The 14,076-nt window shown below is 50.9% G+C and overlaps 6 protein-coding genes across 6 annotated transcripts; 1 reads left to right on the forward strand and 5 right to left on the reverse strand.

Annotated features, from left to right (window-relative positions):
- Positions 1 to 413: 413 nt before the first annotated feature.
- On the reverse strand, positions 414 to 3,123 carry M438DRAFT_177369 (acetoacetate-CoA ligase). Its single transcript, XM_029899169.1, has 5 exons — positions 2,762 to 3,123; positions 1,907 to 2,690; positions 1,148 to 1,858; positions 750 to 1,090; positions 414 to 699 (listed from the first exon to the last, which is right to left on the reverse strand). The coding sequence occupies exons 1-5, from the start codon at positions 2,873 to 2,875 to the stop codon at positions 541 to 543; spliced, it is 2,109 nt and encodes a 702-aa protein (XP_029762708.1). The 5' UTR covers positions 2,876 to 3,123; the 3' UTR covers positions 414 to 540.
- A 61-nt stretch (positions 3,124 to 3,184) lies between these two features.
- On the reverse strand, positions 3,185 to 4,884 carry M438DRAFT_343961 (uncharacterized protein). The gene has a single exon (XM_029905106.1). It carries the CDS (start codon positions 4,482 to 4,484, stop codon positions 3,456 to 3,458), a length of 1,029 nt encoding a protein of 342 aa, XP_029762709.1. The 5' UTR covers positions 4,485 to 4,884; the 3' UTR covers positions 3,185 to 3,455.
- Positions 4,885 to 6,910: 2,026 nt separating this feature from the next.
- On the reverse strand, positions 6,911 to 8,456 carry M438DRAFT_353646 (S-adenosylmethionine decarboxylase proenzyme; the record flags this gene model as incomplete). The annotated part of the gene is made up of 2 exons (XM_029906889.1): positions 6,911 to 8,289; positions 8,342 to 8,456. The coding sequence occupies 2 exons, from the start codon at positions 8,454 to 8,456 to the stop codon at positions 6,911 to 6,913; spliced, it is 1,494 nt and encodes a 497-aa protein (XP_029762710.1).
- Positions 8,457 to 8,680: 224 nt separating this feature from the next.
- Positions 8,681 to 10,945, reverse strand: M438DRAFT_343963 (acetyl-CoA synthetase-like protein). Its single transcript, XM_029905107.1, has 4 exons — positions 10,309 to 10,945; positions 9,864 to 10,255; positions 9,129 to 9,812; positions 8,681 to 9,071 (listed from the first exon to the last, which is right to left on the reverse strand). The coding sequence occupies exons 1-4, from the start codon at positions 10,835 to 10,837 to the stop codon at positions 8,979 to 8,981; spliced, it is 1,698 nt and encodes a 565-aa protein (XP_029762711.1). The 5' UTR covers positions 10,838 to 10,945; the 3' UTR covers positions 8,681 to 8,978.
- Positions 10,946 to 11,191: 246 nt separating this feature from the next.
- On the forward strand, positions 11,192 to 12,285 carry M438DRAFT_343964 (uncharacterized protein). The gene is made up of 2 exons (XM_029905108.1): positions 11,192 to 11,556; positions 11,609 to 12,285. Exons 1-2 carry the CDS (start codon positions 11,288 to 11,290, stop codon positions 12,168 to 12,170), a joined length of 831 nt encoding a protein of 276 aa, XP_029762712.1. The 5' UTR covers positions 11,192 to 11,287; the 3' UTR covers positions 12,171 to 12,285.
- Positions 12,286 to 12,715: 430 nt separating this feature from the next.
- On the reverse strand, positions 12,716 to 14,007 carry M438DRAFT_343965 (NAD(P)-binding protein). The gene has a single exon (XM_029905109.1). It carries the CDS (start codon positions 13,832 to 13,834, stop codon positions 13,043 to 13,045), a length of 792 nt encoding a protein of 263 aa, XP_029762713.1. The 5' UTR covers positions 13,835 to 14,007; the 3' UTR covers positions 12,716 to 13,042.
- Positions 14,008 to 14,076: the final 69 nt, after the last annotated feature.

The raw sequence follows: 14,076 nt of genomic DNA on the forward strand, positions 1-14,076 counted from the left end.
TCATTGTCGATTTGTAAGACGTATTTCTGCAGAAGGCGCGGTGAGATAAGAGACACGTTACAGAGATAGAGAGGCATAACATCCAAAACATCTTGTGGGAGATAAATCTAGAACAGAACGGCCCACAAAGATTTCCAAGAGAAAAAGCAAAGAGCGATCGAGGAGACAATGATATTCGAAAAAGAAAAGAGCGATTACCGAAGACATAGGAAGGAGCGATGAACGAGGACAGAAAGGGAAAGAGCAGCGAAACACAGAAGGAGCGACCGGGACCGGATGGCAAAACACCGAAATGAGGAAGGTGCGACTGATGAGGAAAGAGTGACCGAGGAGACTCGAGGTTAGTAAGAAGGGGAAGGAAGCCTCGAGCAGGAAGCAGTCGACTAGGAGAAACGACCGACCAACCACGATCATCTCTGAAACAAGTGTAGTTCATTTGTTGGCATCAGTGATTGTATACTGTAGCTATAGTTGTGAAGTCGCAAGACCTTCTTCCTTCTACCTTCCTCTTCTATCGAAGCTCCCACCAAGATCTCGATCTTACAGCTTACTCTTGACACCGACCAATTCTTCCACCTTGGCGAATTTGTAGTAATACTCCAAACTCTGCGGATTAAGCAGTGTTCCCGACGGCGTGACCTTTTCGCCAGAAACAATCCTCTTGACCGGCAATTCCACTTTCTTGAGATTGACCGTCGTCTACACAATATCAGTATCATTTCCCTCACATTCTGTAACACTTCACTCACAGGTATCTCCTTCGTCTCAAATACGAACCTCGGCACATGTCTCGGCGAACATTCCTTTCCAATCCTCCGCTTGACTTCCTTTACCAATTGCTCGTGGAACTTCTTCCCGGGCTTCATGAGCAAAAACAACATTACACTTTCATCATTATCGGAAGGGCGGCGTTGGCCAACGCAAATGCTGTCTTGGATGTCGTCGGCGAAGAAGGTTTCGAGCACGTTGTAGATTTCTGCCGAGCCGAAGCGGACGCCAGAGGGGTTTAGGACGCCGTCGGCGCGGCCGAGGAAGTAGACGCCTCCGGTTTTGGGGTGGATGAAGATGTAGTCGCCGTGGGTCCAGACGTCTGTGGAGGAGATTAGTAATGGTTGAGCGGTTAAGGAGGAAGGAGAGGGTGAATTACTGTCGAAGCGAGCATAGTATGCATCGAAATACTTTTGACCTGAAGTGTCGCCCCAGAACTTGACTGGTTGGTTAGGGAAAGCGGAAGTCACGACCAGTTCGCCTGCTTCACCGATGGGAAGGGGCTTCCCTTTGATGCCCTTTCCGCCTTCGATGGTCTGGTCGTAGACTTGGAGATTCATGGCTAGACCTGGTCCTTGACAGCCACCAGCGTATAGAGGCGTGAGTAGGTTACCCATGGCGAATGATGAGGCGACATCAGTACCTCCACTGATGTTGTTGAGATGGACAGAAGGAGGGAAGCCAGAGTCGTAGAACCAGTAGAAGAGAGATTCTGGCAGAACCATGCCTGTACTCGATACACGACGCAAGTTTGAAAGGTCCGTAACTTCTTTAGGGATAACTGGAGGTGACGCCGAAGCAAGAGTTTGCAGGTATCGGGGCGAGATACCTAGGTCCGTGACTTTCTGCTCTCCCACAAGGCGAATGAAGGCTTTGAGATCTGGTAGGAATGGCGAACCATCGTATAGCACTGACCGAGCTCCGTGCTGAAGTGCCATCGTGGACATGAGGTACATGATCCAGCCTGTTGTTGTGTATTGCAGATTGACAGTCGTAGGACCAGAATCCACGTGTAGTATACCTTCCTTCTTGCTGCTGATCAGAACTGGTCCGCAGCCATGTACGATACATTTTGGTACACCGGTAGTGCCTACAACTCGTCAGCGAGCGCATGAAAGTCAGACTGAGTCGGACTTACCAGAAGAATAAACGATCAAGAAAGCATCCTTGAAATCGACCTTCTCAAATGGTAACTCCGAATTACCACCCGCTCTCGAAAGAAAAGCTGCCAAGCTCATAGTCTGAGCAACATCACTGACATCCGCCGGCTTTTCCTGAAACCTAGGCATACTAACAACACCTTGGAAGCCCTTGGCTTTGCTCTTTCTCATACCCTGCACGATCTCCTGCATCTTCGGCTTCAAGTCGATAGTCTTGCCATTATACACAGCCCAATCGTCGACAAAGATCCACTTGGGCTCAATTTGTGTAAGCCTCTGCAGAACACCTTGGCTTCCCATATCAGTGGAGCTCGAACTGAAGATTCCGCCCAAAGTCGTTACTGCTAAAAATACAGTCAATGTATCTGTAGAATTGGAAGCGACCACAGCGACTCTATCGCCTTTTGCAACACCATGTGCTTTCATGGTTTGAGCTAGTAGCCCAACCTTGGAGCGGAGCTGTTTCCAGGTATAGTGCTTGATCTCGGTACATCCTTCGCGAACCTCAGTCAAAGCAACTTTTTCGCTTTCTTTCCCAGCGAGAGTCCGGATGGAAGGGTTCCTTGGATCTGCAGTATACAAGATATTTTCTGCAAAGTTGAGCTTGACACCAGAGAACCAGGAAGGTACAGAATCCATCCTGGCGTTGGGATCCACGACATGAGTATAGCTTCCAGTATGAATCAGGGGATGCAGTTGGAAGAGATCAGACCAGAAGTCTGTACGTTGGTCGATGGAGAATTTGTGAAGGTCTTGGAATGTCTGGTATTGTTAATCGTGCTATCGGTTATGTCATTTTTGACCAAAGATTGATCATTCGATAAGCGACATACTTTCATGTTCAAGCCTCTCTTTTTGTTAACATCTCTGATGAATTGGGCCATGTTGGTAGCATCTGGATTGGGATGCTCCCACAGTTTGCGAGGCATGATTGACGGGGAAGCCATGATGGGATGAAAGATGTGATTGCCAAAGAGCTAATCAATCAGACAGAAGCTACAAATCAACTTCTAGAGCTCCAGTCAAACGATACCAAGGCTATACAAGCGGATGTACGAACAGAGAACATGATGTCTCCCATCAAAGGTCGTGACGAGGTGGGGAGGCGGTTCCTCCATTGTCGATCAATTGAGATCCCTCGGCTACGGAAGCGGGGAAGCCTAAACACGATCCGATACCTATTCAAGAACGAGAACATCAACGAAGCAGGCGGATAGCGATGAGCTTGTTTGGATAAGAATACATTTTCTCCGAGAGTTTGTTTTTTCTCTAGTTACTTGACAAGAATAAATCTCCTTCCATCGTTCGAAAGCCAAAAAATCAGCAGTGACCCGAAGCCAAAGGGTAAGGTATGTGAGGGCTGAAAGAAAGGTACAAAAGCCGAACTCTCTCCAAGAGCTGAAGACTATGGTATTGAAGACAACCATCCCGAGAGCTATAAAAAGCAACGCTAAATTTTCCAATGGTTCATGATATGCGCAATATTCGTAGTAACATTAATCAGTTGAGTTGGTGGTAGAAGGATCATCACCAAGTCGGCAGGATGCCGCTTTCGGCCCGCTTGAGCCTGAATCTGGGCACCTCTTTTGAGGATATGGAACTGACGGAGTCCTTGCGGACGGTCCATCGGCTTTTGGGAGGCTGTTGAATGAAGTCCCGAGGGTAGGGTGGCAGGTCGAGAGATGCCATGCGCTCACCAGCACCGCGGGCCATCATCTTAGGTTTGAAGAATGAGGCGGGTGCTACGAGCGGGGCGGAAAGAGGCGCTGCCATCATCGACTGGGAAGAGCCAGGACGCTGCTTGGTCATGCCAGGTAGCTTCAAGTGATAGCCATTTCGTGACATGCGATGCTTGGGTGGGCATGCGTATGTGGGGCTGGTGAGGGCGTCGAAGTATGCGGAGGCTGGAGAGCCTGGGGTCGGGGGCCCGTGGCTGGATTCCGGTGTCTGTGATCCGGGCTCAAGTTCCGGTGTTGATGGCATCTTGGGGGAGACCATCTTGGGAGAAGCAACAGAGCCGTCATGGCTGTGGGCTCGGATTGATATAATGCTCAGACGTGATGAGCTACCACTAGGTGTCAGGCTTGACGAGGTTGCAGGACGTTTGATGATTGGCGACGATGAGGCACTCAAGTTGACTCGGGATACGCGAACTACTCTTGCCTTGCCAGGCGAGACAAGAGTCACGACCTCAGCCTGATTGCATTGAGCTTGTTCGACGAAAGTGCAGTCCTCGGCCAATAGTTCCGGAAAGTTTGTTTCGAGTTCGTCGAGGAACTCGTCAGCAACGGTGCTGATGGACGACAGACTTGAGTTATCGGAAGACGACGACGACATGGTTTCTTCTTCTGATAGGTATCCTGAATAGAAAAGAGGCTCGTTGCAAAGATCCGTGATGGTAGCTGATAGAAGAGGAGGCTCGACAAGTATTCTGAAGTCAATCGTCCTCTCCTGAAGGGGTGCAGGTGCGGGTCCAGATTTAGGTACGCCCCTGACGCACGTTGCGTGTAGCAGTAGCTCCACATCCCCAGTAGATATCACAGGCTCGGCTGACATGTTTACGTTGGCAGTGTGACCAGGCTGACTGGATCTGACCAACAGCGAAAGGGAGTGTGAGTGTTGTTGGAGGGAAGTGGGCACACTTGAATTGAGAAGGTGGAGGAGCAGTGCCCAGCAAAGGGGTCCTGAAACGTTAATTGGGTTGTTGTGAATATCGATCCTGCAGTGAAGCAGTGGCTTGTTCTTAGTTGGAGATCTCGGGTTATTCGCCTGTCGGAGCGTCCAGAGTGTTGGGCGGGGTTGGGTTTGCAAAAGTAGCGGCAGGAGCGCGTAGATATGAATAAATGACAGGAATAGATTTTTGAAAGAATGGCAGGGTCGGAAAACGTTATGGCAATCAAACGACGGTCAGCAGTTGGCGGGTAAAGAATGGCTTGGGTGTGTGGTTGTTCGAGCGGTGCACACAAAATGAATGAGATGGCCTTGTTTGCGCTCGTGGATGCGGCTACGCGACGCTTTTTGAATGTACCATGCGTTTGTCGAAAACGGTACAAACGTACGTACAACCCAACCACGTCTGCTCCACTCCTACACTACGTCTCTGTCCCGCACGCAAGAATAGGAACGAGCAATCAGCGTGTAGGAGCCTCCTACAGAGTGCACAATGTCGTTGGCACTAACCGCGCCTATCCAACGGTTTCAGCGGGAAGCCGAGCTTAATCGAAGATGTTGCGTGGGAGAGTCGATCATCATGGTGCATCGTCCCAAAGTATTGGGTATCGAAAGGCACGCCTCGACTCCGATTGGCAGAGAAGAGGCATTTCTACGCGCCTACCTCGAGTTTATCTCGTTGTTTGCAAGGGTGTTCAGGTCCCCAAAGCGACGACACAATCTTGACGTCCTGACTCTCAGCGATGAAAATTCTGCCATGCATGAACCTCTACCAGCATTAGCACCCTTGCTTGCGTTGATGGGGCACGCATGCTATCTTACCTTATCGAACGGGTGAGGTGATGCCATGTTTTCTTCCCGCCAGCTGTCATATTATCGATTGTGCGGCTTCGAGAACAGTTCTGGATCGAGCTTTGCTCCTCCTTGCTCCTGCTTGGTTGCTTGCTGGCTCCCGCCGCCGAGGAGCTTTGCTCTCAGCCTTTTTCCTCACTCGCACGTCAGACCCGGTGCAGTAGACGCAACCGTCAAGCATCATGCACGGAATCTGCGGCTTGACTCGGTGGGATCACTCGAGATTTGGAAGAGAGAAAAAGGCTCGATGCCGCCCATGTACTCAATCTGAGCTGCCGAGACAGCGAACCACTGTTTGCGAACTGCATCATCTAGACATGTTTTTTTTTCTTGCCCTTGATGCCTGTCTTGTTTCGACTATCGCAATGGTTTGGGAGTCTCTGTTTCGTACGATCACCGTTTCGTGTCTCCTGTTTATCCAGCCTCTCTCTCCCCTTCCCCTGCCCCCAAAACGCTTTGCAGCAATCTCCTCACAATCGACAACGCACGCGTGCAAACGGTTTTTAGCTGTTGCCATCGATACGCAACCCCCTATCAAAACGTATAACAGTGCTGCACGCGAGTTATCAAGCTCGTAAATAGCAGCTGTTCAATCTCCCCAGCTGCAATGTCGTTGTTTTGCGAACAAAAACAGGACGATTTTAGGTAAGCAAAAGAGGTGGTGAAATCATGATGTCGGTGTTCACAGCAGAGACATTTCGGTCTCAGATGGGAGTTTGCGAGTGCCGTATGCCGTGGTAAGACACGGTGTGGCTCCGGTTTCGACGCATGACTGGGCATTGGATCAGCAACGTCTTGCCGGCGTGAGGCTGGAACATCCGTGGTGGGCAGGTCTCGGAGTCGACTCATGGGGTCACCAGGTATAGATCTACGGCAGTCATGGTACTACTGCCAATACCGATCATCCGAGCATAACTTCATGTTTGGACAAGGTGCGAGACCTGTCGTCCCGAGTCGGATTTGCCTGATACAACATGTCGACATCGAGCCACACGAGGTGGAGGTCAGTCATACGAGACGGTTACAACTCTACCACCCCCCTGACTCAAAGCAATCTTGAGAAGCTCACGAACTCACGTTGAACATGCTGCGAACACTTTTGCCAGGATCAACGATGTGGGATCAGCATATCCGGATTGCTTGGGAGCCACCGGTTATCTATTAGGTTGATCTTTAGATACTGCTCAACGATAACAAAGAAACGCTCGATAGGCAAGAGGAAAAGACAGGAATTTTTATCTGCGGCCGTATACACAACATCATCATCTCCAAATCGCTCTGTCATTCCATGTGCGTTACCGTCACCAAAGTACAAACGCATGTCAAACATATGGCTGGCGCATCATAAATGTTGACATCATCCAAGTGTGGATTGGCTGGTGGTCAGGTCGGGGAGACTTCTGCTGTTAGGTGTAAACAAGCAGTTCATAGGCGTCACCGATCATAGATGGAGCCTTTGCTTACAGCATGTATTCGCCCAATCTAGGAGCGCCACCCTTCCAGTCCAGACGCTCAAAGTATCTGAAGACCAACTCGTAGCCCTCGAGGTCGTGGACAATGCGATCGACACGTCTGTAGCCGGGGATGTTGTCCATGTTCTTGTCCTTCTTGACTCTTGCTCTGCCGTAACCGTCTTCGTCGGTCTTAGCTTCGAAGATGGTGACGCTGAAGCGACCGGGCTTGAAGATGTTGACAACCTGCATGACGATGTCGTGAGTCTCACGCCCGGTCTGGCGAGCAGGGACGTTGGTCTCGAAGGATGCGTAGGAGCATTGGGGCTCGGGGGTGACGTGGACGGTGAAGTAGTGGGCTGAGCCAGACTCTCCAGTCGAAGGGACAACACCGTTAGCAGAGTAACCGCAAGGTGTGAAGAGGTAAGAGTCTATCTTGGCCTCAGGGTACTTAGACACCGGGTAGACATCGGCCAGTCCACATGCTTCAGAAACAACAGAACCAAGAGTGTGACCTTCGGTGGTCAGCTCTTCGGGGAAAGTGAGCTTCTCAGACGCGTCTGAGGTAGTATTGGCGAACACGTCGACATCTTCAGTACCGGTCTCGGTGATGTTGCCCAAGTGCGCGATGGCGTCCTTGCGAGCCTCCTGAGACTGCTTGAGGTACTTGCTCTCGGCAATAGCACTAGCGTCTTCCAGGTAGAACTGGCGTGCGTTCTGCTCATCGAGATCAGTCATGAGGACCTCCAAAGTCTCATCCTGGGACTCGTCGATTTCAGCGTTTGCAAGGTCAGCAGCGAGCTGCTCCGGGTAATCCAAAATCTTGGTTGGGGTCTCTCTCTCGGGAGTGGCAGGAGGAGTGAGCTGGGTGTTGGGACCAGTAATATAGAGGTACCAGTGCTCGCCGTTCATCTTTCCGATCATGTAGGCACTGCCTCCCATGAATCTCTGGTCAAGGAACTTGACCTCGTCGCGCCAGCTGCGGTGAGGACCACGCTGCTGGTCAGGGTAGAGGAAGTTCTTGCGACTGTAGAAGACGCGATGAGGAGTGGCGGCGGCAGGAATGGCGGCAGAGAGGTTGGCCTTGACACCAGGGAAACCGGCCTCGAGGGCAGCAATTTCAAGCATTCTCGGCAGGCCGTACAGCAGAGTGGTGGTACCGCAGGTCTTGAGCACGAGCTTGTGGGGGAAGACAAACATGCTGGACTCGGAGAGGAGGTAGGCGTCCATGTGTCCATGTCCAATAATCGAGAGAACCTTGCAGTTTACAAGATCAAGCATCTCTTTCCATGTGTCTGACGAGACGGCCTTCAGACCGTAGGGCTTGGCCCCATCGGGCAGGGAGCTGGCTGAAGGGCTGAACCATACTTCGAGGAGCTTCTCGGGACCTGTACTACAATCAGACAAAGGCTCGATATACAGTCTTCAAGAGCAGCTGACCTTCAAAGGCGTTGGTAGAGTCGAGGTCGATGGTGACATCGCGGTTGATAGTCAAGTGGGGGGTGGCCGAAGAGGGCGAGACAGTGTAGTCATTAGGGATATCGATGTTGACCATGACTTCTTTTCGGGGGAGGCTGGCTTGCGCCAGCAACAAGCGGGTATTATAAGATGCCTTGAAGGGACGTTATGGTGGCCTGGCCGAGAGGGGGATGAAAGAAGACTGTTGCCGCGGAATTTTGGGCGACTATGAGAAGCCCGGATACCCTGTTCAAGTACCGGGTCAGAAAGGTGAGCGAGACTGTAAGCCTCAGGAACAATAAGGTCGCAGGTTGGAGGAAGCGTGCTGTCGCTGGACCACACAAACGCGTCGCTGTTATTTTTTTCACTGCGGCATATATCAAGGCCTTGGCGATGTCACCGCCGCTCATCGCTGATCCCCTCCCCCACACTACAATTAACTACAATTGCCTACGTCAATGCGCGGAATCCCAACCATTTCTCTTCCGATTGGACACGCGACATGAGGCATGCGATCTCTCTAATAGGACATTCGTATAGAGCCCGGAAAAGCCCCCAGGACATGCTGTCAGACAGATGTTTATTGACAATCAATGCTTTTTCGACAATGTAACCACGCTTATGCATAACCCAAGGTGCAGTCTTCGCGGAAGATACCCCTCACACCAAGGTTGCTCTCATCTCCAGCAACTGCGGGACCAGACACGACAATCTGCAGGAAGTTGTCAGTATCAGTTATACAGAGGTGGGGATTAAGCAAGAAACTTACTTCTCCTGATGGAGTGCTACCATCGACCTTTGTGTCGTCCTTGTCCACGAGCTTGATTTCGACACTGCTCAGAGGCGCACCAAAGTGGCTATGTCCTGGACGGTCACTGTGTCTGTAATCGTAGATGTTGCTTTGTGCGACAGCACCGGCCACCGAAGGAGCGGTCAGGGCACAGCAGATTCTAGAGCGTGTAACGATACGAAGGTCTCTAAGAGCAGCACTGCTCAAGGGCTCGGCCTCAGTGCCTGCTCTCTCTGAAGCAAGAATGAGACGTAGTTTGCCAGGCGCTGTACCAATGGCGCTGCTCTTGGGAGCGACAAGACGGTACAACAAACTCTCTCCGGGCATGCGACCAGAGGCAAGAGCGCGACTGTGGTTTGCGTGCACCAGCTTGTGAAGGCCAGAAGATCCTCCCGAGATGTGGTTCTGATGTAGCTTCGAAAGAGATTGAGATGAGGCGACAATAACGGTAGGGGCCACACCACGAGAAGCGAGAGCCAGGTCAACACCAGTACCAGCAACCGAGTTGATGGAGAGAGAACTGTGACTGAACAGTGCAGCCATTGTCAGACAAAAGGCGTAAGAGTGGCTGAATGAGTCCGCTGGCAAGACAAGATCTGAAGGGCCGAGACGCTGGCGAAGAGGCAATGCCGAGATCAAGGCAGCAATAGCTGCGACCATGTTCTATTGTTCTTAGCGAGAGGTGTTGCTAATGACGGAGCATATAAGTCTTACCTTTTGAGTGAACTCCACAATCTTTGCGGGAGAGTTGGGGCTCTTCTGCCACAAGAAGATCAAGTTACCGGGTACTATGCCTTGATCGTCCTTAGGTAGCTCACTACTTGTCGAAGAGGCTTCCTTTACGAGATTGTGCCAGACAGATACTCCGAGCTTACCGTTGGTCTCGTTCTCGGGAGCACCCTGCCAGTCCATATGCTTGTTGGCAGAATCTGCAATCCAGATGACTTGACGCAATGAGGGGACACTTTCAGTAAGACCGGCTAGGGGCAAAGAACCGGCAGTAGCGACGACACCATGAGCCTCAGTTTCCTCAAGAAGCTTGCAGATAGTGGCATGGTCTTGGTTGTAAGGGATGAGGATTGGAGTCAGGCCATAGAATGAGCAAGCTGAATTCAGACAGTCAGGGCGAAGTATTGTGCAGAAACGACAGATGTCTTACCAAAGATAGTAACAAGGTACTGCACAGAGTTGGGTGCGTAGATAGCGACTCTCTGTAGACCAGACTTTTGCAGATGAGAGCCGATAATATTGATGAGTTTGGAGAGCTCGGCAAAGTCGTATTCGAAGACGGCATCGGTTCCATGGACGGAAAAGATTCTTGCCTTGGGAGGGGCAGTAGCAGTAGTAGACGATGGGTTGATAACCTCACGCCAGATATCTCTGAGATCCCCATCTTTACCGGCAGTCCACTTGGGAGCACCGGGAGGACGGACGGATAGACCGGACTTCAGACCGTAGCCATGAGGAACTTCAGTTGAGCGGTAGACAGCAGATTCGCGAGGCTGACGAATAGGAGAAGCGGCAGCCTGACGGGCGAGAAGTAGAGGATGAGTATCAGGTTCAGCCCAGAAGACCAGTGGATATGCTACAAAGGCAAACAAACCCAAAGCGATCAGAGTGGTATAGAGGTTCCAAGCGGACAAGGTGTCTGCAATGAGAGCATCCAGCTGCTCAATCAAACCGGCCATGGTGTCAGTAGTGTTCAGGACTTGTCCGGCAAGACCAAGATCTGGAAGTAGAGAAAGAAGATTGGCCTTCTCCGTGCATACAACTGGCAATATCGGATGTCAGCAGAGCCATGGCGGGGTGTTGGACAAGCACAGCCACAGCAGTCGCAGCCGCCGCCGTCGTGGAAACGAGCCTCGGGGGTCCAAGCTCAAGAAATCAACAATTGAATCCGATCGACTGTCACAGTCGCTTGCTCTCTACAAGATCAAGTCACTTTAATAACCGACGACAAACACACCAGCAATAGCGACGATAGCATACATCGATTGAGAGATTTGATTGTCACGCGATGCGCTTTGTCTGCTAAAAGCGCAATTCCGCATCTGATACTAACCCCTGCAGCACTCGACAACAGACAATTCCATCGTCTACTCCCGCCTCACCTCGCAACACACACAACACATCGCAGCATGTCTTCGACGGCAGTCTTGAAGCCGAGTCCGGCTGCTTCGCGCTTTGTCGCTCCTACAACGCCAATGAGACCCTCGTCGGCTCCCTCTACACCACAAAAGTCTCCCACCAAGGTCGAAACTCCCGGAACCTGGCGTCACCCCAACATGGATGAGATCAACCGTCGCAAGAATGCCTCGACCTTCAATTCGGACAATGTCCACAGCATCCTGATCAATCTCGTCGCTCTGCTGTCCTTCCTGCTGGCTCCAGCCATGCTCTACAGCTAGTAAGACTCGACCATCCTCCCCGAACGTTCCCTGGAGCTTATCATACCACAGCACTCCCTCGGCGTTAATCTCCTTCTTCCACTCAATGGACCCATACGCCAGCTGGGCATCCATCCTCGTCCGCTGCGTACCCGTCATCAACATCGCACTCGCTCTGATGCCGCTCGCCCGTCCCACTGATGACATGACCGACATCGCCTTGACCAGAGAACAGCGCCAACTCCTCGGCCTGACTCCTCAAGATGCTCCCCTGCCCACTGGTTCTCCTGGTTACATCACTCCTCCAAGATACTCGCGTTCTTCTACACCACGCTCCAGCGCTCAGAGACATGCTTCGGGTTCGCCAATGACACGTAAGGGCAGCCCGTCATCCTTCGACCAGAGCACTCTTGGTGTCAGCAAAGGTCCCTCCGGAAGCCCTTTCTCTGTCAGCCCATTGATGCAAAAGGCTGTAGGAGGTGCTTCGGCCGCAAGAACTTCTTCCCCCTTGGACAACAGCTTGGGAAGCAGCTCGTCGGGTCTGGCCACTGGAAAGGCAAGTGTGTCGCTGAACAGCAAGTGGCTGTACGAGAGAGGAAAGGGTAGTCCCAACGGAAGAGCCGTCTTTGCATGATTGTATCCATATCTTATACCCTAGGCTAACATACAGAAAATACACGTTTCTATACTATCCGAACTCCTCACTTGTGACATGTCGCTTGAGCAGTATCTCATTCACCCAATGCGGCCACTTGCTACCACATTAAAATGCACACATACATTTCCACATCGGTGTGCCACTAAAAAGAAGCGCTTTTGCTCGACCTCTCCCTGGTGAACATTTCAACAAATGAGAAAAGCATTGTGCATTTTATCGAATGTGTTACAGCCTCTATGGTACTGGACGCATGTAGCATATTGACTATCTGCGATAGTATCTCNAGCGTTCAATTTTAGTCAAGTAGGTCTACCGGTTAATAGTAGGGTCTAAAACTTCTCCTCCATAAATGAACGCTGCTATTGCTAGTAGAGCTAAGTGCCTAGTAGAATCAATTACTCTAGGGGAAACTCTAAAACATGGCCTATTAGGATAAGCTCTAGAAGGAATAGCAGTGTTCATTTTTAGAAGAGTAGTCTCTTGATATAAGGGAGCTACGCCCCTTATATCGAGACGTTCTTTTCTTTTCCTTCCCCTTTTCTTTTCCATCTGACAACATCTTGAAACTTCTTGTATTTTGATGGGGGATTGTTGTTGACGCTACCAGCTGTTAGAGATGGTCTATCTATATGAGCTCGATGTGCGCCCTGCTGTTGAATGCCTGATGTCTCTGTCTGCCGGTAGAGTCAGGGAAGTAACGGTAGGAATGCAACAAGTTATTCGGAGATGAATAGACGTCCATAGAGAGCAGATGAGTGCTCAGAGTCTGCATGAACAAAGCCATGACTCTGAAACTCCATCCTGCAACTCCACAAACACACCACAGCACCTCTCTACCGCCAAAAACACTACCCATCCATCAAAACCTTCTCCTCCTCCTCCTTTCCCCCATCATCACCCTCGTATTCCCAAACGACCACCCCCTGTTTCCCCGAATCTACATTCAAACACTGTCCATGTATGTTTCCACTCCACCTCTCACTAGCCAAAAACAACACACTTCTCGCCACCGCCTCGACATCCACCGGTTTCTTAAGCCCAGTGGTGGCTTCACATTCTTTCCACCACCGTCTCGTCCCCGCCCCATTAGTTTCTTCCCGAAACCGAGGCGTGTCTACAGCACCAGGCGCAATAGCATTACTCCTTGCTCTCGCGTGAATTTTAGGTACTTCAACACGCAAGGATGAGAGCAAACCATACTGAACAGCGGATTTGGACGCAGAGTACGCGGCTTGTGTCTCTACTCCGAAATGACCTGCTTCTGAGCCTATGACGATCAATCCTGGATTTTTGATCTCTGTGTTTGCAGAAGAAGAAGAAGAAGAAGAAGAGGTGGAGGAGGAAATATGGTCGCGGAGACCGCGGAGCCAGAATTGTGTGGTTAGAAAGGTTCCGTGGATGTTGGTAGTGAAGATGCGGTTCCAGGTGGAGGGATCCATGTCGGTGATTCCGCTTTGGGGGAGGACGCTTAGGTCTAGTCCTGCTGCTGCTATACAACATTCTACCGTCCCGAATGCAGAAGTTGCAGAGTCCCAAGCTGTGGTTAGGGAAGAAGTAGATGTGATGTCAGCGTGGAGGTTTAGGAGTTTTCCGGGTGAGAGGGATTCGACAGATGGTTGGCTATCTTGTGGGTGGGTCATATCTAGAGATGATACGTTTGCGCCGGCGGAGAGGAAAGCAGAGACTATTATGCTGCCTATGATGCCGTCGCCTGTGAATGCTTTAGCTGTAGGATCATTGGCATAGACATAAGAGGCGGTTACCCCCGGTGACTAGCACATGCGTATCTTCGAGTCCGAGGCCCAAGTCCATGATGATATTTGGTAGAGAAGTAGAAGGACTAACGGAGGTTGCAAGATAGATATATAGAAATAGATAAGGT

This window comes from Aureobasidium pullulans (assembly GCF_000721785.1).
Source record: "Aureobasidium pullulans EXF-150 unplaced genomic scaffold scaffold_5, whole genome shotgun sequence".
NCBI lineage: Eukaryota > Fungi > Ascomycota > Dothideomycetes > Dothideales > Saccotheciaceae > Aureobasidium > Aureobasidium pullulans.

What these genes read in the sequence shown, in the direction of transcription:
- M438DRAFT_177369 (XM_029899169.1), bottom strand. Translation starts at nt 2,875, where the DNA reads ATGGCTTCCCCGTCAATCATGCCTCGCAAACTGTGGGAGCATCCCAAT. An exon ending in CTTGATCGTTTATTCTTCTG is followed by an intron (nt 1,859 to 1,906) that starts GTAAGTCCGACT and finishes GACGAGTTGTAG; the next exon opens with GCACTACCGGTGTACCAAAA. An exon ending in ATACTATGCTCGCTTCGACA is followed by an intron (nt 1,091 to 1,147) that starts GTAATTCACCCT and finishes TCTCCTCCACAG; the next exon opens with ACGTCTGGACCCACGGCGAC.
- M438DRAFT_343964 (XM_029905108.1), top strand. Translation starts at nt 11,288, where the DNA reads ATGTCTTCGACGGCAGTCTTGAAGCCGAGTCCGGCTGCTTCGCGCTTT. An exon ending in CCAGCCATGCTCTACAGCTA is followed by an intron (nt 11,557 to 11,608) that starts GTAAGACTCGAC and finishes ATCATACCACAG; the next exon opens with CACTCCCTCGGCGTTAATCT.
- M438DRAFT_343965 (XM_029905109.1), bottom strand. Translation starts at nt 13,834, where the DNA reads ATGACCCACCCACAAGATAGCCAACCATCTGTCGAATCCCTCTCACCC.
- M438DRAFT_343961 (XM_029905106.1), bottom strand. Translation starts at nt 4,484, where the DNA reads ATGTCAGCCGAGCCTGTGATATCTACTGGGGATGTGGAGCTACTGCTA.
- M438DRAFT_343963 (XM_029905107.1), bottom strand. Translation starts at nt 10,837, where the DNA reads ATGGCCGGTTTGATTGAGCAGCTGGATGCTCTCATTGCAGACACCTTG. An exon ending in GTACCTTGTTACTATCTTTG is followed by an intron (nt 10,256 to 10,308) that starts GTAAGACATCTG and finishes GTCTGAATTCAG; the next exon opens with CTTGCTCATTCTATGGCCTG. An exon ending in GTAGCACTCCATCAGGAGAA is followed by an intron (nt 9,072 to 9,128) that starts GTAAGTTTCTTG and finishes AACTTCCTGCAG; the next exon opens with ATTGTCGTGTCTGGTCCCGC.